Consider the following 23,656-nt stretch of genomic DNA (forward strand, 5'->3'; position numbering starts at 1 on the left):
CTTGTCTGGAACTTCCACATGCCCTGGCATGACAGCAAAGAAAAAAAATGGAACTTCATGGTTCCTAGTCGGATCGGTTAACCACTGAGCCACAACGGGAACTCCAGAAAAGTAATATTTTTTTAAAAAGGAGTTCCTGTCATAGCTCAGTGGAAACAAATCCGACTAGGAACCATGAGGATGCAGGTTCGATCCCTGGCCTGGCTCAGTGGGTTAAGGATCCAGCGTTGCCGTGAGCTGTGGAGTAGGTCGCAGACGCAGTTCAGATCTGACGTTGCTGTGCCTGTGGTGTAGGCCAGCGGCTACAGCTTCGATTCGACTCCTAGCCTTGGAATCTCCATATGCCGCGGGTGCGGCCCTTAAAAGCAGAAGGTAAAAAATAAAGTAAGAAATTGGGGATGAGGAAAGTAAAGCTCGGAGCTGGGAGCCTCGGTTGCCTGGGTTACCACAGGAGTTGTATAAATATTAATAAGTAATAAATATCAGTAAAAATGTTATCTTTGCTATTACTATCCCCTCTCCTCCTCCCCCTCCTCTCCCTCTTCCTCTCTAGCCCGGCAGTTCCCAGTTCCTGGACGAAGGAGTTTGCACGGAAACACGATGTTCTGAGCAAAAGAGTCGGCGGAGCGATGAAAGGCGACAGGGCTCTTGGGGTCGAAGTTGGCAAGAACAGAAAGCCCCCTCCCTTTCTGCCGCAGGGCGAAGAACGAAGTGTTTTTGGCCCACCCCCCATTGGGCGGAGCCAACAGTAGCTCTTCCAATGGGGACGCGAGAATTAAATAACCTCCTGCCTGGCTCTGGGAATGAAGGCGGGCACCGGCCCAGTGGCCAATGAGGAGTAACGTAAGGGCGATGGGGGCGGAGAAAAGGGCCAACCCTCAGAGCGAGGGGCCTCCGGTCTTTGACTTGCTCCGGGAGAAAGTGTGGGCCTTTGAGACTCGGGGTTGGGGCGATGGCGCTTCGCTGGGGCATCGTGTCAGCCGGCCTTATCTCCAGTGACTTCACGACGGTGCTGCGGCTGCTGCCTCGCTCTGAGCACCAGGTCCGCCCTCCCTCCGGAGGCCCGGAGAAGAGCAGGCGAGGGGTGGGCGGAGAGGGGGACTCCCGGGTCTGAGGGAGGAGGGAGCTGGGGTTCTGTACTTCTGAGTCTCCAAGTCGGTGAAACAACCTAAAATTCCCTGCACCCCCGTCTCGGGGGGGCTGTAATTTCTCCCCGCATCGAGGCCGTCTCCATCACCTCTTTCCTCCCCGCCCCCATACATCTGTCTTTAACACCCATCCCAGCCCCTCAAGTCTGACCGTGGCGCCCCTCCAGGTGGTGGCGGTAGCGGCCCGGGATCTGAGCCGGGCAAAGGAGTTTGCGCGGAAACACGACATCCCCAAGGCCTATGGCTCCTATGAGGAGCTGGCCAAGGACCCGAACGTGGGTGAGTTGCCAGGGCTCTCGGGCACCACTGGCACGCTGCCTCTAGGCTGCTGCGTGGGAGATGCAAGACTTGGCGGCGGGTTGAGCCCCTCTCTCAGAGCTTCTGGAAGAACTTTGAACTGGGCGGCGGAGTGATACGAATCAGTTTTGTCTGATATTAAGCGTCTAACGTGAAATTACCGTTAGGAGGATTTGCCTCCGCGGTTAAAGGCAAGGCTTGAATTTCTCAGGAAATCCTTCAGGGTTTAAATATGACCTTAAGCTCGGGTTCTGCGTTACCAGAGTAGCCTGGATGGGGCGGTGCAGTTCTAGAGTCTGGTGGCTTGAGGTGGTATTTTTTCTTCTCTGCTCGCCCTTCTCAATTACCTCACTTGAAAGACGGGCAAAATAATCGTCTCTACTTCTTGGTGGTGGTGTGAGAATTAAATGATTTAATACGTTAATTCTAGAAGGCTGGAAATAATCTGAGGAAAACAGAATGACGGTAGAGGATGATTGGTTAGTTTCTACGTATTAGGGAGGCTAGTGTTTGGTCACCGCTGTAGGACGTCCGCCAAGCTTGGAGGGAAAACGATTCCTGGGATGCTGGGGGCGGGGCTTTTAGTGGTGGGCGGTCCCTGAAGGCTCGGTGGGCGGGGCTGCCGATCTCCTGACCTCTTTTCTCCCTCCCTAGAGGTGGCCTATATTGGCACCCAGCACCCCCAGCACAAGGCTACGGTGTTGCTTTGCCTGGCAGCTGGCAAGGCCGTGCTGTGTGAGAAGCCCATGGGCGTGAACGCCGCGGAAGTGCGTGAAATGGTTGCCGAGGCCCGATCCCGAGGCCTCTTCCTAATGGAGGTGAGGGTGCAGGGGCCCTTCCAACACCCATCGTGGCGCTACTTGCTATTACCCAACCTGGCTGCAGGTCACTGGTGGTTATTTGCGGAGGAGCACAAGCATGGGTTTGCCAAGAGTTAAGATGGCTACAAATTGAACCAAGGTCCTTGGGTTTGTCAGGATGTAGTTGGGCTACTCCTTGGAATCTGCTCGCAATATTTCCCATGGGTAGAAGCCACTGCTTTTGGCTCTTAGCAAACATGGCCGCCTGAAGGATCCTTTGTCAGCCTTTCAGAAAAAGATGCCAATAGTGAAAGTGGCAAAAAATGGCGGTGAGCTTAGTTTGGATGGATTTCTAGGGATAGAGGTCAGAAGTACGGAGGAATCCCCTACCAATATCCCTCAATGTCAAAGTGCCCTTTTTTTTTGCCTTTGAGACTTGTCTACTTATGGGGGCCTTTGACATCTTGCAGATTGCCAATAATTAAAATGGCCACCGGAAAAAAAGGCAGGGAGTTCCCTGGTGGCTCAGTGGGTTAAGGATCCTGCATTGTCACAACTGTGACTCTGGTCGCTGCTGTGGCATGGGTTTGATCCCTGGCCCAGGGGACTTCCACAAGCCGAGGACACTGCCCAAAAATAAAAAGGAAAAATGATAAATTAAATGGCCACCAAACAGCATTGAATAATGCCAGCAGTTAAAATGGCTACCAGATGAGCTCTGGAAGCTATTTTCTTTCTTTTCTTTATTTACTTGGGTTCTTAACCTACTGAGCCAACAGGAACTCCCTGGAAGCTATTTTTCATGTTAGAGTATATTGGTTCTAACATACTTTGCCGTAGGTTCTGCCAGTAGTCACAATAGCTGCCCCTTGGGAGTTCCCATTGTGGTGTAGTCGACAAACCCAACTAGTATCCATGAGGATGTAGGTTCGATCCCTGGCCTCGCTAAGTGGGATAAAGATCCAGTGTTGCCATGAGCTGTGGTGTAGGATGCAGACACAGCGCGGATACCACATTGCTGTGGCTGTGGTGTAGGCCAGCGGCTACAGCTCCGATTCGACCCCTAGCCTGGGACCCTCCATATGCCACAGGTGCAGCCCTAAAAAGACCAAAAAAAGCAAAAAACAAATTCATCTCCAAATACACTCACCTGGGGAGCCAGGGAGGTACTGAGGCCTGGGACCTCTGCATGAATTTTGTGGGGACACAATTCAGATCATAACATTGGACGATGGGTGCAATGGTCCAAATGGAAAAGCTTAAGACCAGAGTTGGGGTAATGACAACGAAGAGGACCACGGAGGACAGAAAGAGGGGGGCAGGACACAGCCTGCGGACTGAAAGGCTGTGGAAGAAAGAGGGAGGGGTCATGTTTGGAGTCGGGGGAGCAACACGTACCTCCTCCAGACTGGGCCCTTGGGGAGTTCCTGTTGTGGCTCAGCGGGTTACAAACCCAACTAGTATCGCCGAGGACTTGGATTCGATCCCTGACCCCACTCAGTGGGTTAAGGATCCGGTGTTGCCGTGAGCTGGTGGAGGCCGGCAGTTGCAGCTCCGATTCGACCCCTAGCCTGGGAACTTCCACGTGCTTGGGGTGCGGCCCTAAAAAGACAAAAAAAAAAAAAAAGATTGGACCCTTGAAGGAAAAGAAGTGGTCCGTTAACTCCTGGGTCCTGACCTCTCTCCTTCCCTTTCTGCATCTTTCTCTCTTCCCTCTTTGGTCCGTAGGCCATCTGGACCCGCTTCTTTCCTGCTGTAGAGGCTCTGAGGTCTGTTCTGGCCCAGGAAACTCTGGGGGACCTACGAGTGGTTCAGGCAAATTTTGGGAAGAGTATCGCCGATGTGCCCCGATCCGTAGACTGGGCCCAGGCTGGAGGTAGCTTGCTAGACCTTGGCATCTACTGCCTCCAGTTCATCTCCATGGTCTACGGGGGGCAGAAGCCAGAGAAGATCTCGGCGGTGGGAAGGCGCTATGAAACAGGTACGGTCTCTCCTGGACGATGTGGTGATGGGAGGACTGATCCTCTCTTACTGCGAGCACTGAGCTGGGAATAAGTCTCCTCACCCATGCGAGTCAGGTTAGACAGCTGGAGGAACTTCCCAGAGGAAGTCCAAGAGGATCAGAGTTGAGTGTGGACAGGCTCTGTGCTGGGACGTGCTGTGTGATCATGGCCAGGAGACACAACACCTCTGAGTCTCAGTTCCTGGCAAAATGTCAATAATAGGGTTGCCGCAAGGAGTGAGGGGAGGAACTATTGAGGCAAATGGTAGGCAGGCCGTCCCTAAATAGAAATACGCCACGACGGGAACTCCCATTTTATATCATTTAATGTAATCCTTGTACTGGCCCCATGAGACAGATTCTCTTATTATCCCCATTTTTTGACCCCCTGTAGCCACATCTGTGACATATGGAAGCTCCTGGGCCAGGGACTGAATCCGAGCTGCAGCTGTGACCAGCAACACTGGTGTAGATCGCAGACACAGCTCAGATCCCGTGTGGCTGTGGCTGGGGTGTAGGCTGGCAGCTGTAGCTCTGATTCAGCTCCTAGCCTGGGAACCTCTAGATGCTACAAATACAGCCCTAAAAAGCACACACACACACACACACACACACACACACACACACACTCATACACACACACACACACAAATATAAAATTCTGTGGCTGTGGTAGAGTCACAGAGTAGGGAACATATAGCACCATAATCAATTTCAAAAAATCTTGGAGTTCCTATCATGGTGCATCGGAAACAAATCTGACTGGGAACCATGAGGTTGCAGGTTCAATCCCTGGCCTCGATGCGTGGGTTAAGGATCCAGCATTGCCATGCGCTGTGGTGTAGGTCGCAGACGTGGCTTGGATCCCACATTGCTGTGGCTGTGGTGTAGGCTGGCAGCTGCAGCTCCGATTGGACCCCTAGCCTGGAAACCTCCATATACCGCAGGTGAGCCCCCCGCCCCCCCAAAAAAAAGAAAAGAAAAATCTTCATGACTCCAAAAAACCTCACACCTAATTCTCCCATCCTCCTGGGCCCTAAGCAACCACAGATCTACTCTCTGCCTCTGTGGATTTGCCAAATATTGGCCACTGCACAGGGATGGCATCCTGTGCCATGTGACCTTTGGCGTCTGTCTGCTTTCATTTGACGAAGAGTGGAAAGGGGTCGTGTCCCTCCCCGTGGTAGCACTCATCGCCATGTCAGTCTCCTTCCTGGCCATGCTAGAGATGAGATCTCCCGCCAAGGTTCCGCAGGCAGGATGTGAGGCCAGGCTTGCCCTGTCCTGTGCCTTTCCCCAGGTGTGGACGACACGGTCAGCGTGCTACTCCAGTACCCAGGAGGGGTCCAGGGCAGCTTCACCTGCAGCATCACTTCCCAGCTCTCCAATATGGTCTCTGTGAGCGGTACCAAGGGCATGGCCCAGGTGAGGTGCGATTGGTCAAGCCGGGAGGGGTGCCATGGCTCTCAGCCCGAGGAAGGGCCCAGCTGTGGCTGCTGCAGCTGGATGTGGACTGAACTAACCTCTCCCCGCCCTGTTGCTAAGGAACCCATCCTCAACCACCAGGCCGTGGGATGGGGTCTGGACTTCTAGGTTCCTTCCCGAGGGCGAACCATTGGTCTGTCAAAGGCCCTTAGTCCTTTTAACCGTCGTGGCTCAGCAGTTAACAAACCCGACTAGCATCCATGAGGACGCAGGTTCGATCCCTGGCCTCGTTCAGTGGGCTAAGGATCCGGCTTTGCTGAGAACTGTGGCATAGGTCACAGACACGGCTCGGATCCCGTGTTGCTGTGGCTGTGGTGTAGGCTGGTGGCTACAGCTCTGATTCGATCCTAGCCTAGGAACCTCCACATGCCGTGGGTGCGGCCCTAAAAAGACAAAAAGGCAAAAGAAAGAAAGAAAGAAAGAAAGCCTTTAGTCCTTTCTTCGAAGAAACCAGTTTTTATCAACCATCCTCGGAAAGCAGCTGTAACCTTTGGAATTGCTTTCACCATGGAGCATGGCCAGGACCAAAGAGCAGTTTCACTGATCTTCCTGGAGCCCTGTTGCTGGCAGAAATTCTATTCTCAACAGAATTTGGACCTTGCCCCGGGTATATTTCCATTTTGACCTACATGACTTGGGTACGGAATAATTTAGGTTTCCAAGAGCCCTGGGGGTCCCCCCAAAAAAGTCTCCTAGTAGATAGGAAGGTGCTGGATTATCTAAGCCGCCTCCTTGCAAAGGGGATTCACACAGATGTGAAGAGAAGCCGTCTTCATGAGACCCGAGCAAGGTGTTAGAGAGGGATTTGCTCCTGGGAAACAGACAGGACAGGTTTCTAGTGCGGCAACTGTTGCTAGGGAGCAACCCCCCAGCAACCAGGGGTGGGGTGGGGACCCAAACCTTGAGGATGGAGGGCGATCCGTCCTTGGCCACCAGGTGGCAGGGGGAGGCTCCCGAGCATCCCCAAGCAGGAGCCCCCTGTTGGTGAGAGCAGTAGGGCCACCTCTTATCTCCCCTCAGATCCTCGACCCCTGCTGGTGCCCAACAGAGCTGGTGGTGAAGGGGGAGCATAAGGAGTTCCCACTGCCCTCAGCCCCAGGCAAGGAGTTCAATTATACAAATGGAATGGGCATGTGTTACGAGGCCAAGCACGTCCGGGAATGCTTGAAGAAGGGTAAGAATGTGGAGGACGGGGTGGCAGGTGGCAGGGTGGCAGGGCAAGCCTGATACTGAGGTGGGTATCTTCCCCACCCCTTAGCCACTCAAGAAGCTATGTAGAACTACATCTCCCAGGAGCCCTTGGGGGCATCCATATGCCCACATCATACCTCATGGGATTCTGGGAATTGTAGTTCTTTGGGGACGTGAGTAGGAGAGGTTCTTAATTGCACTCTCCCCCAGGCCTGAAGGAAAGTCCTATGATTACTCTGGCTGAAAGTGAGCTCCTGGCTGACATCCTTGAGGAGGTGAGGAAGGCTATTGGAATCACCTTTCCCCAGGATAAATGCTGATATATACCCTGAATAAATAAAGACGTGCTTTCCACAGAGATCATGATGGTTTGCTGGGAGCTGGAGAAAGCCCACCATTAAAGGGATCACTAGAGAATAACTGGGTGGAAGGATGGGGGGGCGGGGGGTGGGGAGGTGCGGTCAGGACTGCATTTCCCACAAGCTCCCAGAGCAGACATCTGTGGGCAGAGCCAGTTTGCCTGCCTCAGCCTCTGTGACCTGGAACAGGAAATAGTCCATGGATGGGAAGTGTCCCTAACTGCACTCGCCCCCAGCCTCCCTCTGCCTTTGTCTCTTCATCAGTAGAGGGGAGATACTGCACTGACATGCGGATGAAATGGGATGGTATATGAACAAGCCCAAGCACACAGTAGGGTCTCAATAGATGTTAGCTGCTGGCCCTTCACTTTGTGTGTGTGTGTGTGTGTTTAGGACCGCACCTGCAATATATGGAGGTTCCAAGGCTAGGGGTTCAATCAGAGCTGTAGCTGTTGGCCTACCCAACAGCCACAGCAATGCCAGATCTAAGCCACATCTGTGACCTATACCACACTCATGGCAATGCCAGATCCTTAACCCACTGTGCGAGGCCAGGGATCAAACCTGCGTCCTGAATAGTAGACAGATTAATTTCCACTGAGTCGTGCCAGGAACTCCTGCCATTCACTTTGAGGTCAGGCCTCTGGAAGCTCCAGGCCTCCATTAAGGTACAGAGAGGCATTTCAGTGGAAGTGTTCCGGAGCATTCCCATGGCCTGACTAGCAAAGCCTGGGTCCCTGGCAAAGCCTATTTGTGTGGCAGGGGTAGGAGGTAATTCCCACCCAAATGACAAGCACTTGGAAGGGGGCTATATGTGGCTGCTTAGTCAACAAATTAGGGTTAACTCTGTGCTCTAGGAAAGATCTAACTTTTGAATTTTGCTACAGTAGTGAGTAGAGGTTAGGTTATGCTGTCATAACAACCCCCAAAGAGTTCCCTTGTGGTGCAGCAGGTTAAGGATCCAGCGTTGTCCCTGCAGCAGCCCCAGGTTGCTGCTGTGGCCAAGGTTCAATCCCTGGGCTGGGAACTTCCACCTGCTATGGCTGCAGCCAAAAACACACACACAAAAAAAAAAAACCCAGATCTCAGCTTCACACAAGTTTTTTTCCTCACTTGTGTTATATGTTGGCTGAGGGTTCTGGACTGTGTCTGTCTGGGACCCATGCTGACAGAGCCAGCACCATACAGAGTCCGGCCGGTCAAGGTCACCGGGAAAGAACCCCCAGAAGCTCTTGTAATAACACTTAAGCACTCTGACATAAAAATGATATACATAGGAGTTCCCTGACAGTTAAAGAATCTGGTGTCACTGCTGTGGCTTGAGTTATTGCTAGGGTGTAGGGTTCGATCCCTGGCCCCAGAACTTCTGAACGCTGCAGGTGTGGGGAAAAAAAAAATACATAAGCTCTTAGAATTTATTGGCCCAAACTAGTCATGTGACCGCGACAAGCCACAAAGAGTCTGCGAAATTCAATTCTACCCATTCTAGAAGATAGAGATGGATAATATTGGGCCTATGATGCTAATAACTCTCGCTCTGAGCAAATAAGCAATTTGGTAGGAATTTCAGAACATTCAGAGATTAGCCATCAAATGAGTCTTCGGTTGCTTGCTTATTCCGAGTCCCATTACACATCATTCAGCTATCACCGCATTGGTTTCAGTCCTCTGCTTGCTTGGTTTCAATCATTTAATTGTGTGGCAAGGAGGGCTAGAGGTCCCCTTAATAATTATTCACCTATGGAGCTCCCTTGCGGCTCAGTGGGTTAAGGATTTGGCATTGTCACTGCTGTGGTACAGGTTTATTCCCTGGCCCAGGAACTTTCACAAGCTGTAGCCCAAAGAAAAAAGGTGGTATTATTATTATTATTCACCTCTGATAAGGAAGTTTCACCAGACACATGGCTGCGCAGATGAAGACTACATTTCCCAGGCTCCCTTGCAATCGTTTCTTGCCATGTGAATGGCTTCTGGCCAGTGAGATGTCTGCAGTGTCTGAATCATGGCCTTTTAAGGCAAGGAGGATGACGTCCCTTTTCAATCTCTCCCTTCCTCCTACTGTAGTGGGGATGAGTTGGACATTGGCGTGACCATCTTGCGCGATGAGGTGGAAGCCCTGTGTTATGAACGGTCAGGCAACAAGCTAGAAGGCTAGGAGTTCCCCGTCATGGCTCAGCAGCTAAGGAACCCAACTAGAATCCTTGAAGACACAGGTTCAATTCCTGGCCTTACTCAGTGGGTTAAGGCCCATGAGCTGTGGTGTAGGTCGCAGATGTGGCTCGGATCCCGCATTGCTGTGGCTGTGGTGTAGGCCGGCAGCTGCAGCTCCGCTTGGACCGCTAGCCTGGGAACCTCCCTATGCCGCAGGTGCGGCCCTAAAAAAAAGAAGAAACACATGATTATGGAGGTAGGCACACCCCAAGATCTTCTGGATGAGTTGGCCACCTGGAGACCCAGGAGAGCTGTTGTTTAATTTCAGTTCAAGACTGAAGCCCTGAGGACTAGGACAGTTGGTGGTACCATAGTTTTCTGAAGGCTGGTAGCTCCAGACCCAAGAAAAGCCAGGGTTTCCGTTTGAGTCCAAGGGCAGGAAGGAAGCTGATGTTCTTTGTTCTAAGGTCATCAGGCAGAAAGCATTCTTTCTTCGAGTTCCCTTGCGCTGCAGAGGGTTAAGGATCTGGCATTGTCACTGCTGTGGCTCTCATAACTTCTGTGGCACAGGTTCAGTCACTGGCCTGGGAACCTGGCATTGCTGCGGGCATGGCCACAGACGAGTAGAGTCTGGTTCCCCTTCCCCTGAAGCAGAATGTGCTCGTGACTCAGATGTAGCTGTTGCAACATGGCTGAAATGATGCTGCGTGATTCGAGGTCAGATCAGGATAGGCAATGCAATTGCTTCTTTGTTGGCCGAAATACTCTTAAAACAGTTGTCCTGAAGCTTCCAAGCTGTAAGGAAGCCCAAACTATCCCACTCAAGGAAACCACAAGCAACGGTGGAGGCTCCGTGAAAATAGAGAGGTGTTGTATCAGGTCCCTCTTGGCTCTTCCAGCTCCAGCCATTGTCTGACTGCAGACAATGACAGTGAGAACTGCCCAGAGAGCTTTTCCCAATCCCATTACCCACAGGCCTATCAAAGATAATAAAATAATTGTTGGCGTTCCAGTCATGGCTCAGCAGTGATGAACCCAACTAGTAACCTTGAGGTTGCGGGGTCAATCCCTGCCTTGTTCCGTGGGTTAAAGAACCAGCATTGCTGTGAGCTGTGGTGTAGGTCGCAGATGCAGCTTGGATCTGGCATTGCTGTGGCTGTGGTGTAGGCTGGCAGCTGTAGCTCCAGTTTGACCCCTAGCCTGGGAACTTCCATATGTCAGGGGTTGAATCAGAGCTACAGCTGCTGGCCTATGCCACAGCCACAGCAACGCCAGATCTTAGCCACATCTGCAACCTACACCACAGCTCCTGGCAGTGCCAGATCCTTCACCCACTGAGCAAGGCCTGTGATGGAACCTGCATCCTCACGGATACTAGTTGGGTTCATTATCACTGAGCCACTACTGGAACTCCCAGCAGCTGTACTGTTTAGAGGAAAGTGGTTGCATTAAAAGCCCTTTCTTTCTTTCTTTTTTTTTTTTTTCTCTGTAACTGGGATGGAGGGAGGGCTCATTCACTGGGCTGGAATAACAGACACAAATAAAGCCAGCTTCAAAGTTAATAGGAAACACTCTTTCTCCCAAGGACATGCTTTCTTACTTACAGAGAAACTTTGTTCTCTAAAATCATCAAGTATTGGAAATTCTATCAGTAAAAATGAAACATCCTACTCTTGCCTGTGGGAGCTAAGTCATTTGATACAGCGTAGCAGCCTGGATTTCCAACCCAGGTGCAGAGCAGAATTTCTGGACCAACATTCCACATCTACAGTCTCATAGTTTTCCAGGATACAGGACCCTGGTTCCTCTTTACACACTGCTTTGCTTTCAGCTTATCATTTAGTTGTCACCTAGACCTCACTCTTCCTTCAAATCCTATAATAACTCTGTCTTTTCTTTGTCAAGAGGCTCCATCATTTCTCTCTTGTATGGTCTCCATAGCTTAATGGGTCAATAAACTTGACATTTTCAGACTATGTTCCTGGTGGTGCTAAGGTGACACACCTATAATTGGCAATTGCCATGGCTCCCAGCCGCCCTTGGGACATAAATTCCCTTCTCTTATATGCCCAAACCATTCATCATCTAACCCCAGCTTATTTTTCTTTTTAATTTTATTTATTTTTAATTATAGCTGGTTTAACAGTGTTCTGTCAATTTTCTGCTGCACAGCATGGTGACCCAGTTACACATACACGTATAGAATCTATTTTCTCACACTATCCTGCTCCATCATAAGTGACTAGATATAGTTCCCCATGCTACACAGCAGGATCTCATTGCTTCCCCCCCCCCCAGCTTATTTTTCTAATCGGACTTATTTTTTTCTTACAATTTTCTTTTTAAAAGGAGCTATAATGCTTTCTCAAAAGTGCACATCTTAGGTGTACAGCTCAGTGAATTTTTAAATAAGTGTATGTCCAAGTAATCACCGCCCAGATCAAGATATAGCACATTTCCAGCACCTCACGAGCCCTTCCCTGTCCACTCCCTGCCAACCTATCACCAATCGATCCTTGGATTTCACACAAACACACATAAACATTCATAGACTTTAGTCATCTGGAACGGCCTGCCTCACTGAATGCTATTTTTGGCGTCACGCTCCTCCTGCCTTGGGAAGGGCTCAAGTCCCCGCCCGAAAACTTGGGGAAATATTGCGGGAATGAATGAATGAATGAATGAATAAAAGTTACAGCTGCGACTGACTGCGTGGCGGGGGGAAAGGCGCCCCGACCAGTTCCTGAAGGCAAGTGCTGATTGAACAGTCACGTGATGGGGCCGAGCCTTCCCGGAGCAGGTACGGCAGGTGCGGTCCAGGGTTGGGGCCGCTCTGCAGGGCAGCCGCCGGTGGCGGCCATTTTGCGGGGCGATCACGTGACAGGACGCGCCTAGCGGGGCGCTCACGTGACCGGGGGCGTGCTGCGGCCGCCCGGGCGGACCCGGCGAGAGGCGGCGGCGGGAGCGGCGGTGATGGACGGGTCCGGGGAGCAACCCAGAGGCGGGGGTGAGGCGGGAGGCGGACGGGCGGGAGGAGGGGGAGCCCCTCGCCGGCCGACCCCGCGATTCCCTCCTGCCGGTCTGGGGCCGTGCGATCTCCAGGCACTGGGGGCAGAAACTCCTGGATCCGACGCTGCCAGCTCCACCCCCCTCCCTCCCCGGGGTCTCCGGTTCTCTGGCCTCCGCGTCCGGATCCCTTCCTGTCTGGCGCTCTCGGAACCCCGAGAAGCTGGAGAACCCCAGAATCCATGCCCCGGGGCAGGCCCGGGCTTGTCGCCGGCACCACTTCCTGGTGGGAGGGGCGGGTCTCCCCTCAGGCCTGGGGTTTGGATGCTTTCAGTCTTTCCTCAGCCTCCTCTCCCCGGAAGAATGAAGGATACAGGCCCAGGACCCCTGCCTCTTCATCAGAGACTCGGATGCCTGGGACCCCACTCAGTTTATCTAGCAGGGACCCAGAAACGCAGGGCCCCTTAGTGTTGTCCTCCCTCAGTTATCATGAGCCACTTTAGTTCCCTGGATCCCCTAGGACCCAAGAGTCCAGGCACCTCTTCCCTCCTTTCTCCTCTAGGGCCCACCAGCTCTGAGCAGATCATGAAGACAGGGGCCCTTTTGCTTCAGGGGTGAGTGTGAGGTCTGATTATTGCGGAGCGGATTTGAGGAGTGATGCCCCATTCTGATTCTGCGCCCCCCGCAACTCCATCCCCACTCTAGTTTCATCCAGGATCGAGCAGGGCGAATGGGGGGAGAGACACCTGAGCTGGGCCTGGAGCAGGTGCCCCAGGATGCATCTACCAAGAAGTTGAGCGAGTGTCTCAAGCGCATTGGAGATGAACTGGACAGTAACATGGAGCTGCAGAGGTGTGGCCCCTGGGACCCAGGAGTGGTCTCTTCTCCCTCAGAACCCAATCGCCACTTCCCCTGGGAGCCTGGAGTCCGGGCCCACAGCCCCTTTTCCCTCAGACCCAAGGGGTCCAGGTCGCTACTCCTCAGCTCAGTGCTTTGAACTCCCAGGCCTCCCCTCCCCTAAGATATGGAAACCCTCCTTCAGGGAGTCAGTTTCCTAAAGGTCCATCTTGTCCCTTTCCTGCATGGTGCCCTCTTGATTTCAGCCTGGCTCAGGCCTCAGTGTTCTTGTCTTTGGTATGGGCTGGACGCCAGAGCTTCCACACGTTGCCCGATCCTCCTTCCCCAGCACGACTCTCTCCCCTGTAGGATGATCGCAGCCGTGGACACGGACTCCCCCCGAGAAGTCTTTTTCCGAGTGGCGGCCGAAATGTTTGCTGACGGCAACTTCAACTGGGGCCGGGTGGTCGCACTTTTCTACTTTGCCAGCAAACTGGTGCTCAAGGTGGGCAATTGCAAGGCTGTGAGCCCAGCGAGGCTCCCCTCAGACCTGTGAGGACCTGGGAGTTGTGAGGCCAAGCCCTGTGGCAGCCTAGGAACCACAGAGGGGAACGGAGAGAGTCCGCTGTGGGCCAGTTATCTGTGTTTTTATTCATTTATTCATGCAACAGACATTCATTGGGCCTATGGTGTGTGCAGCCTAGACCCAGCACCCAGAACACAGCATGGAACAGAACAGGCTGGGCCCCTGCTCTCACGGAGCCCAGGTTGTAGGATGAGTGGTGAGCAAAGTAACTAGGGTGATGGGATATGAAGCGGTCAGGAAAGTCTGCTAAGAGAAGATGACATCAAGGCCAGAGTTGGGGAGTTCTTGTCGTGACTCAGTGCTTAATGGACCTGACTAGGATCCATGAGGATGCAGGTTTGATCCCTGGCCTCACTCAGTGGGTTAAGGATCCGGCATTGCCATGAGCTGTGGTGTAGGTTGCAGACACGGCTTGGATCTCATGTGGCTGAGGCTGTGGAATAGGCCGGCAGCTACAGCTCCGATTCAACCCCTAGCCTGGGAGCCTTTAGGTGCCATCCTAAAAAGACAAAAAAAAGCTAAAGTTGGAATGCCAAGAAATATAAGGATGGGGGAAAGGCATCTGGTAGAGGCCACAGCAAATGCAAAGGCCCTGAGGTAGGACCAAGCCCGGTATGTTGAGGGCCATGATCGGCCGCTGTGGTTAGAACAGGGGGAGAAGGTGAGAGGCCAGGGACAGTGCGAGGCGTCCTACGGGTCATTGTAAAGACTAGCTTTACTCTGAGTGAGAGATAAGAGTGATTGGCTGGGGCTTGTTTTGGCCGCACCCTCGGCATGTGGAAGTTCCGGGGCCAGGGATCAACCCATGTGCAGCAGTGACAACACTGGATCCTTAACCCAGTAGGCTGCCAGGGAACTCCCAGCTATTTGGGGGGATTTGTTTGTTTGTTTGAATGTTGCTTTTTAGGGCCACATATGGAAGTTCTCAGGCCAGGGGTTGAATCAGAGCTATAGTGGCCGGCCTACACCACAGCCGCACAACAGCAGATCCAAGCTGCATCTGTGACCTACACCCCAGCTCATGACGATGCTGGATCCTTAACCCACTGAGCAAGGCCAGGGATCGAACGCATATCCTCGTGGATACTAGTTGGGCTCATTACTGCTGAGCCAATATATGAACTCCTCCCAGCTAGTTTTAAACGTTCATTGGGCATGGAACCGAACAGGCTGGGCCCCTGCTCTCATGGAGCCCAGGTTGTGGGATGAATGCTGAGAGTGATAAGACCTGATTTATAAATAGAAAAGATTATTTTGTGGGTTTTTTTTGGTCTTTTTGCCTTTTCTAGGGCCGCACCCGTTGCATATGGAGGTTCCCAGCCTAGGGGTGGAATCAGAGCTGTAGCTGCCAGCCTATGCCAGACCAACACAGGATCCATAACCCACTAAGCAAGGCCAGGGATCGAAGCCACAACCTCATGGTTCCTAGTCGGATTCATTAACCACTGAGCCACAACGGGAACTCCTAAATAGAAAAGATTTTTTTCTAGCAAGTATATCAACATGTTAATTGTAGAATCTAGGTTGTATATATATATGCCTGTTCACTGTGAATTTTTTTTTAACTTTTCTATAAAGATTCTCATGCTAAAATATTGTGGGAGGGGAAGCCCAACAAATTGTTTAGGCCACTGTGGGTAGAAAAAGGGATTATGGGAATTCCTGCTGTGCTGCAGTAGGTTAAGGATCCTGCGTTGCTGCAGCTGGGGCATAGATCACAGCTGCAGCTCGGATTCAGTCCCTGGTCTGGAAACGTTCATGTGCCACAGGTGGGAATAACAAAAAGAAAAAGGTCGAAAAGAAAGAAAAAGGGATTATGGGGGCGTTCCCTAGTGTCCTAGAGGTTAAGGATCCAGCATTGTCACTGCTGTGGCTCAGGTTCGATCCCTGGCCCAGGAGCTTCTGCATGCCACAGGCATGGGCAAAAAAAAAAGGATTATAGGACACAAGGGCAAAAACTGGGAAGCAGGGCACTTACAATAGTCTTGGTGGGAGTCCCCATCATGGCTCAGTAGGTTAAGAACCCATCTGGTATCCATGAGGATGTGGGTTCGATCCCTGGCCTTGTTCAGTGGGTTAAGGATCTGGTGTTGCTGTGAGCTGTGGAGTAGGCCGGCAGCGGCAGTTGCTGTTTAAACCCTAGCCTGGGAACCTCCATATGGCCTGGATGCAGCCCTTTTTAAAAAGGAATAAGTATATAGATAAAGATATAGGTCTATAATATATGTAAATATATAATAGCCCTGGTAAGGATGCCTAATCTGGACTCCGGTGGCTGCAGTGGAGGTGGGACACAGATTTCTCGATGTCTTTGCAAAATTGAACGGCTGGGGCTGGACCGCTGGTGAGGGGACAGCAGTCTGGATGATGGCAGGGCTGCATATGGAGCTGGGGACCTCAGGTGAGAAGTGGTCAGATAACGGGCGGGAAGGGAAGCTTAAGGCGGTGATGAGAGTAGGTCAAGGATATGGGGAGTGTCAGCTCTTACCTGATCTGAAAGTCAGAAAGCCCTCTCTTGGGGAGTTCCCGCTGTGGCACAGTAGGTTAATGATCTGACCTGGCTCTGTGACATTGCCAGTTCAGTGCCTGGCCCGGTGCATAGGCTGGATGTGATCTCTGGCTGAGGAACTTTCCTGTGCTGTGGGTGGGGCCAAAAAGCAGCAAAAAAAACTAAAAGAAAGCCCTCTCTTGGGAAGTGATGTTAGACCTGAGATGACTGAAAATTCCCACGTTTGAGGACAATCAGCCTGTGCAAAGGTCCTGAGGCAGGGGAAGAATTTGGTGGGAGGGAGGATCTGGAAGAAGGGCAGCGGGGCACAGCAAAAGCATTGGAAAGTGGAATGCGATCAGGTCAGAGCCTTCACACAGGGCCTGGTGGGCCAAGCTGTGCTTTTTTTTTTTTTTTTTTTTTGTCTTTTGTTTTGAGAGCTGCACCCATGGCATATGGAGGTTCCCAGGCTAGGGGTCCAATCGGAGCTACAGCTGCTGGCCACAGCCACAGCCACGCCAGAGCCGAGCTGCATCTTCAACCTACACCACAGCTCACAGCAACACCAGATCCTCAACCCACTGAGCAAGGCCAGGGAACGAACCCGCAACCTCATGGTTCTTGGATTCATTTCCACTGCGCCACAACGGGAACTCCTACCGAGCCATGCTTTTGATGTTCATCCCGGGGGGGTACTAGGGAGCCATAGAAGATTTGTGAGCAGGGCAGTTGACAGTGATGAGATCCAGCTGACAAGAAGCTCGTTCAGACTCTTGAGTGGAAAAGAGACTGCAGAAGGGTAGGGGGGAGGCAGAGTTGAGAAAGGAGGCTGGGGGCCACTGTCCCCAGGCAGGGGGGACAAGGCGCAGTCCCTAAGGCCCACCCCACTTCCCACAGGCCCTGTGCACCAGGGTGCCCGAACTGATCAGGACCATCATGGGCTGGACACTGGACTTCCTTCGAGATCGGCTGCTGGGCTGGATCCAGGACCAGGGTGGTTGGGTGAGGCCCTAACCCCACCCCATCCTCCATTCCTCTGGGAGCCCTGGGCCTTCTCGAGCCCCCACACGATGGTGCCCCCCTCCTCATTTTTGGGTCACCAGATCTGCTCTATAACATGTTTTGTCATGTGTCTGACCGTATGTGTCAGTCCCTGGTTCCTAAGGTGCGTGCTGACCCCTTTGTGACCCCTGACCTCCTGGTGACCTCTGACCTCCTGGTGACCCTTGACCTGACTCATGCCCTCTGCCCTCCCTGGTGCCTCCACTTCCTCTGGAAGAGCTCAGGTTCTAGGATAACCCTTTGACCCCCCCCAGCTCTTCGGTACCTTTACATTAACCGTGGGCCCTTGCCCCCCACTCATGCCCTCTGACCTCTCCCTGACCCCTCGTGCGTGGGCCGCGGCCACATTATTCCTGACGTGCCTGATGTCCCTGTCCCCAGGACGGCCTCCTCTCCTACTTTGGGACGCCCACGTGGCAGACGGTGACCATCTTCGTGGCCGGAGTGCTCACCGCCTCGCTCACCATCTGGAAGAAGATGGGCTGAGGCCGCCAGCCGCCTTGGACTGTGTCTTTTCTGCATAAATTATGGAATTTTTCCAGCGGGGTGGGGGGATCGGGGGCCACGGGGGCATTTTTCTTACTTTTGTAATTATTGGGCTGGAGGGCGGGCGAGTGAGGAGTGGTCTCTGAGGACAATAAACCTCTCTCGGGCCACACTCTGGCGTCTGAGTCCCTGGGCCCCCTCCCTGGCTGTCACAGGAGACTGGGCCTCACCCGCCGCCGCATCTTCTTCTGAGGCTTCCCGGTCCCCTCGGTGGGTAAGTGGTGAGTGAGGTCCCGGCCCTCAAGGAGCCCACAGTCCCCAGGGGAAGAGAGGCCACCTGAGACCACGTGTGTCTTGTGTCACAGCCCCAGGGTACTGTGCTAGAGGCGACCCTGGGTCAGGCCCAAGCCTGCAGATGAGCCCGGGGCCTGGGCGGGGGCTGCGGCATAGGAGTGAGAGAGATCAGGGTGGCCGGGTGCAGGCCTCCTGGATCTCCGGCAACTGGGACCTGGAAGCTTCCACGTGTGGGACCGCCAGAAATCGCACGTTTACTGAGGTGGAGAACTGGAGACTAATAGGGCAGAGGAGTGTGGGGCAGACCTTGGGAGGACTTGGGGAGCAGGAAGAGGCCCTGAAGCCTTGGGGGGAAGCTTCTGGAAACTGGAAGAGAGGCCTGAGCTTGGGCTGTGTGGCCAGAGAGGAGGGATCCCGGCTGGAGACTGGCGGGCCTCAGAGGGTGGGGCTGGAGGAGCAGCCCTGGGGTCTGGCCCTTCAGGAGACAGCAGGCGTCAGAAAAGGGGCTTACAGAGAATGAGGCCTCTGGGAGTGTCGCAGTCTGTGCTCCCTTCTCTCTGGGTCTCTGTCCCCCTCTGTTTTTGTCTCCACCTCCCTTTCTAGCTCTCTGGCTGTCTCTCTGTCTCTGTCCCCCTCTCCCTGGGTCCTTGTGTCTCCTCTGTTCCTGTCTCTCTCTCTCCCTCTCTGAGCCTCTGCCCCTCCCCCACCTCTGTCCCTGTCTCCCTGGGTCCCCAGCCCTTGTGATCTCCCCTCAATCGTCATCCTTCTCTCGGTCATCTCTGTCTCATCCCCCCACCCCCACCCCCCACCCCCGCCTATCCTGCCACACTCTCCAGATTGCCTGTCCACCAGCGGGGCCGCCCAAGGCTAAAGGTCTTTGGGTGGAGGGATGAAATTTGGTGAATGAGTAACCCAGACCCCATTGTGACTGTGTGCCTGGGGCCACTGCCCCACCCCTAGGGCCACCCAGTCTGGGGAGAGGTGTCTGATAAGACAGCAAGGGGAGACAGAGTCACCGGCCCAGAGGGGACATTATGGCCACAGGCGGGAGCCCAGGGAGACCATCACGGGCACTAAAAAGACAGTAAGACTCGGAGACAAAAGCAAAGGCCATACAGTGCCTTGGGGGAGGGGGCCAGACTTAGGGCCCGGCTAGGCCTAGCTCCCAGGGCCCTGGCCCAGGCTGCAGCCGCCCCGTGGAGATGAGGCTGGCGAGCCGGTCCCACCCCGCTCCTCTGCCAGCGCCCCTTCCTGCGCTGAGTTCAGCATGACTCAGCATGGCTGCTCTCCTGGCCACTGGCCCAGGCACCCCTGGAGGACCCCAGATACCAGCCTGGCTGGAGCCCCCTTGATCAGGGGGTGTCCTGCCTGGGCTGCTTGGAAAGGCTTCTCCGCGAGGCAGGCCCAGACCTCCCCCACCCGACGACCCCCAGCGGTTCCAGCTCCCCTGCCCCAGCCTCCAGCTGCCTGCATTAAGGGCGCCTAAATAGGGTCAAGTTCCTGTCTTTGTTTCTCCTTTTTCCCAACAACAAGGAGCTCCTTGAAGGCAAGAACCTTTGTATGAGCCGGCACTGCCACCCAGGCACCAACCTGGACCAGACACAATTTTAAAATGTCCCTTAGTTAAAGACAGACATCCCAGCCACCAGTCCTCAGCACCTGTCTCTGATCTTTTTGTTTGTTTCTTAGGGCTGGCACCTGTGGCATATGGAAGTTCCCAGGCTAGGATGTGAGTCAGCTACAGCTGTGATCCGAGCTGGGTCAGCAACCTACACCACAGCTCAGGGCAACACCAGATCCTTAACCCACTGAGCGAGACCAGGGACCGAACCTGAAACCTCATGATTCCTAGTTGGATAGTTTCTGCTGCGCCATGATGGGAACTCCCCCATCTCTGTGATCTTGAAGGAGCATGTGTCAGGCAAGACAGAGGCAGCTTCAGAGAGATTGCTTTGGAGCCAGGATATGCAACCTCAGAGAAACCTCCAAAGTTCCGATGTCCTTTCACCCCTTTCCATCTCAGCTCCCACAAAAAAAGTGGGCTTTCAAAAAACCCCACAGGATTCCAAGTGGCCCAATCTTTTGAGGGCTCCCAAAGGGCTCTCCAAGAGCCCCCACCTCTTTAAGAAGATCCCACTAGGCTTCCAGAAACATCCCTCTCCCTTATTCCCAGGCTGAATCCCAGGGCTCTCCAACTGTCTCTTTTTTTTTTTTTTGTCTTTTGTTGTTGTTATTGTTGTTGTTGTTGCTATTTCTTGGGGCATATGGAGGTTCCCAGGCTAGGGGTTGAATCGGAGCTGTAGCCACCGGCCTATGCCAGAGCCACAGCAACGCGGGATCCGAGCCGCGTCTGCAACCCACACCACAGCTCACGGCAACGCCGGATCATTAACCCACTGAGCAGGGGCAGGGACCGAACCCGCAACCTCATGGTTCCTAGTCGGATTCGTTAACCACTGCGCCACGACGGGAACTCCCCAACTGTCTCTTTTAATCTTGCAGATCACCTCAAGGGCATAAGACTTCCTCCTGGAAGTTTCCAGAAAAATAGGGACTTCCATGGTCTTCCGAAGTCACTTTTGAGTGAACCCCAAGTCTCCAGGTGCCCCAGCCAACCCATTTCACAGAGAGCGCCCTAAGTATCTAGAAGTATCTCACAGCCTTCCAAACTTCCCAATGATCGAGGGCCCCCCCCAACCCGACCCCTTATCTCCCAGGGCAGCCCCACTCATCTGGACGTTTCTGCACCTCTGAGGAACCCCCAGGGCTCCAGAAAAGTCCTCGCTCTGACACAACCCCCGCATCCAACCTACTTTCCTGAGACATCCTCAGGAACCAGGAATCATTATTTTCCAGGGCTCCCAGTGCTCTCACTAATATTTCACTACCAGGAAGTACCCCTAGAATTCTCTCACTTCCCAGATTTAGTCCCAGAACCCTTGCTCCCCACGAAACCCCCCATCCCGCAATTTCTCCTTTCACAACAACCTCGCGCTCAGAGCGCGTGACTTCCCCACCTCCGGGCGGGGGGCTGGGGCTCCTATCTGCTCCTGATTGGTCACGAGCGAGCTCCAAGTCCAGCCTCCCGCCCCCGCAGATTGGCTGACTCCTCTCCCCGACCGCCCCACTGCTGAGGTTTCCCCGCGCGCTATAAAAGCAGCCGCCCTGGCCACAGCCTCTCGGAGTGCGCTCGGCGGTCCCCCGGAGCTGTCTCTTGCTTCAACAGTGTTTGGACGGAACAGACCCAGGGACGCCCCTTGCTCCAGCCTCCGACTACCCTCCAACCTTTTTTCCAGTCGCAACCTTCGGACTCGGCCTCTCAGCTATCTTCAGTCTCCGGGACCAGCCAACACCATTTTTTGAGCTTAGCTCCTTATTGCCGACCAGCCATGAGCTCCCAGGTTCGTCAGAATTATTCCACCGAGGTGGAGGCCTTCGTCAACCGCCTGATCAACATGCATCTGCAGGCCTCCTACACCTACCTCTCTCTGGTAAGGGTCCCCAAGACGCCCCCGGCCCAAGTTTCCCTTAGCTGCGCACCTCTGGCCCTCTGCGCACGCGCTGGCCTTCTTTGTCCCACTGAGTAGTTGGAAGGCGGAGTCCACAAGCCCTGCCTCGCCTCCGGCTAACCATTGTTCACGCCTTCTTCTCCCGCAGGGCTTATATTTCAACCGCGACGATGTGGCTCTGGAGGGCGTGAGCCATTTTTTTCGCGAATTGGCCGAGAAGAAGCGCGAGGGTTCGGAGCGTCTCTTGAAAATGCAAAACCAGCGCGGTGGCCGCGCCCTCTTCCAGGACATTCAGGTAAACAGTGTGAGCAGCGGACTACGACTCCCAGCGGTCCCTGCGCTTGAAGCCCCTTGACCAGGGCTGTTCAGGCACGGCGTAGGCTTCTGGGAGATGGAGTTCAGTTTTGTGTGGGTGGTTGTATTACGGCTGGAAACGGAGGCGGGCTCAGTTTCCCCACGACGTGGCGGTCCAGACCGCAGCGTGTGGTATCCTGGAGCGTAAGGTTGTGAGACACTGAGGGTGATCGATTTAAGCTCTTAGACGTTTTTTCGGCTTAAGCCCTAACTCCCGTCACTACTGGGAAATTAGTTTTTAGTCCTTTCCAGTGTGTGCGTGGTTAGTACTGAGCGGTCTCTGCCTTCCGTATAGAAACCATCTCAAGATGAGTGGGGTAAAACCCAGGACGCTATGGAAGCCGCCCTTCACTTGGAGAAGGGACTGAACCAGGCTCTTCTGGATCTGCATGCGCTGGGTTCTGCCCGCGCAGACCCCCACGTGAGTATCTCCATTTTCTCCCTACCCATCCCAAGACCTTTCCTGGCAGGAAGCCTGCGTCTTGAGTTAATAGTTAACCTTGGCCACGTTTGATTGGGCTCATTGCCTTCTGAGCCTCCCTCCCCCATCCATCACATTGTTAGAAGAGAAAATGTTACCATTTGTAAATCTATCACTCAGCTCTGTGACTTCCTGGAGAACCACTTCCTGGATGAGGAGGTGAAGCTCATCAAGAAGATGGGAGACCACCTGACCAACCTGCGCAGGCTCTCTGGTCCCCAGGCTGGGCTGGGCGAGTACCTCTTTGAAAGGCTCACACTCAAGCATGACTAGGAATCTCTGGAGCCCAGGGGCCTTGGAGGCGCTCCTCTGGTGCCTGGGCTTCTGCCAGAAGCCCCTTTCTGCAGCCACGAGGCACCGTTTTTAACCACCCTGGAGCCCTCTCCCAAGTCTTGGACCAAATGGAAACAATAAAAGCTTTTTGCAGCAGCTCGTTTTGGTTTTGTGTGTGTAATGGGGGAAATAATACGAGGTGGGATCTACTGTCACAAAGCTTCTGGCCCGATTGGGCTGGTAGGGAGAGAGAAGGTGCTGTGTCTTTTACAGCAAGATGGCAGTAGCAGATTCTCTGCTTTGGGGAGCTGTCATCTTGCTCCAACTAGATGGTAGAGCCCAGATTCCAGGGAGGGTCTAATTAGACCTGGGCTTGGTAGATAACAGTAGCTGGAAACTGGTTCAGATGAGTGATTATATTGCCAGGCACTGCCAACCTCTGAAAGTACTCTGACTCAATCTTGAGAGGTTAAGGAGGACTGAGCTTTATTAAATGGGTGAATTGAGGCAATTAACTAAATCGGCCATGGCAACCAGGGAGCACACCCAGGTCTGGCCTAACTAAGGCGGCTTGGAGATCCTTATATGGGTGAGTTGAGGCAATTATTTTTTTTGTCTTTTTGCCTTTTCTAGGGCCACACCCACAGCATATGGAGGTGTCCAGGCTAGGGGTCTGATCGGAGCTGTAGCAGCCGGCCTAAACCACAGCCACAGCAACTACGGATCCAAGCCACATCTGCGGCCCACACCACAGCTCACCACGGTAAGGCTCGATCCTTAACTCACTGAGTAAGGCCGGGGATGGAACCCAGGGATCGAAGCCACAACCTCATGGTTTCTAGTCGGA

General features: G+C 53.6%; 3 protein-coding genes across 3 annotated transcripts; all 3 read left to right on the plus strand.

The window, feature by feature from the left end:
* Window positions 1-855: 855 nt before the first annotated feature.
* On the plus strand, window positions 856-7,281 carry DHDH (dihydrodiol dehydrogenase). Its single transcript, XM_047792233.1, has 7 exons — window positions 856-1,042; window positions 1,316-1,427; window positions 2,100-2,263; window positions 3,974-4,226; window positions 5,548-5,672; window positions 6,753-6,906; window positions 7,134-7,281. The coding sequence occupies exons 1-7, from the start codon at window positions 953-955 to the stop codon at window positions 7,241-7,243; spliced, it is 1,008 nt and encodes a 335-aa protein (XP_047648189.1). The 5' UTR covers window positions 856-952; the 3' UTR covers window positions 7,244-7,281.
* Window positions 7,282-12,351: 5,070 nt separating this feature from the next.
* BAX (BCL2 associated X, apoptosis regulator) lies at window positions 12,352-18,070 on the plus strand. Its single transcript, XM_047792005.1, has 6 exons — window positions 12,352-12,440; window positions 13,002-13,053; window positions 13,145-13,291; window positions 13,646-13,781; window positions 17,248-17,352; window positions 17,794-18,070. The coding sequence occupies exons 1-6, from the start codon at window positions 12,407-12,409 to the stop codon at window positions 17,896-17,898; spliced, it is 579 nt and encodes a 192-aa protein (XP_047647961.1). The 5' UTR covers window positions 12,352-12,406; the 3' UTR covers window positions 17,899-18,070.
* Window positions 18,071-21,317: 3,247 nt separating this feature from the next.
* Window positions 21,318-22,965, plus strand: FTL (ferritin light chain). The gene is made up of 4 exons (XM_047792228.1): window positions 21,318-21,683; window positions 21,850-21,996; window positions 22,351-22,476; window positions 22,657-22,965. Exons 1-4 carry the CDS (start codon window positions 21,582-21,584, stop codon window positions 22,807-22,809), a joined length of 528 nt encoding a protein of 175 aa, XP_047648184.1. The 5' UTR covers window positions 21,318-21,581; the 3' UTR covers window positions 22,810-22,965.
* Window positions 22,966-23,656: the final 691 nt, after the last annotated feature.

This window comes from Phacochoerus africanus, chromosome 8 (assembly GCF_016906955.1).
Source record: "Phacochoerus africanus isolate WHEZ1 chromosome 8, ROS_Pafr_v1, whole genome shotgun sequence".
Classification (NCBI taxonomy): domain Eukaryota; kingdom Metazoa; phylum Chordata; class Mammalia; order Artiodactyla; family Suidae; genus Phacochoerus; species Phacochoerus africanus.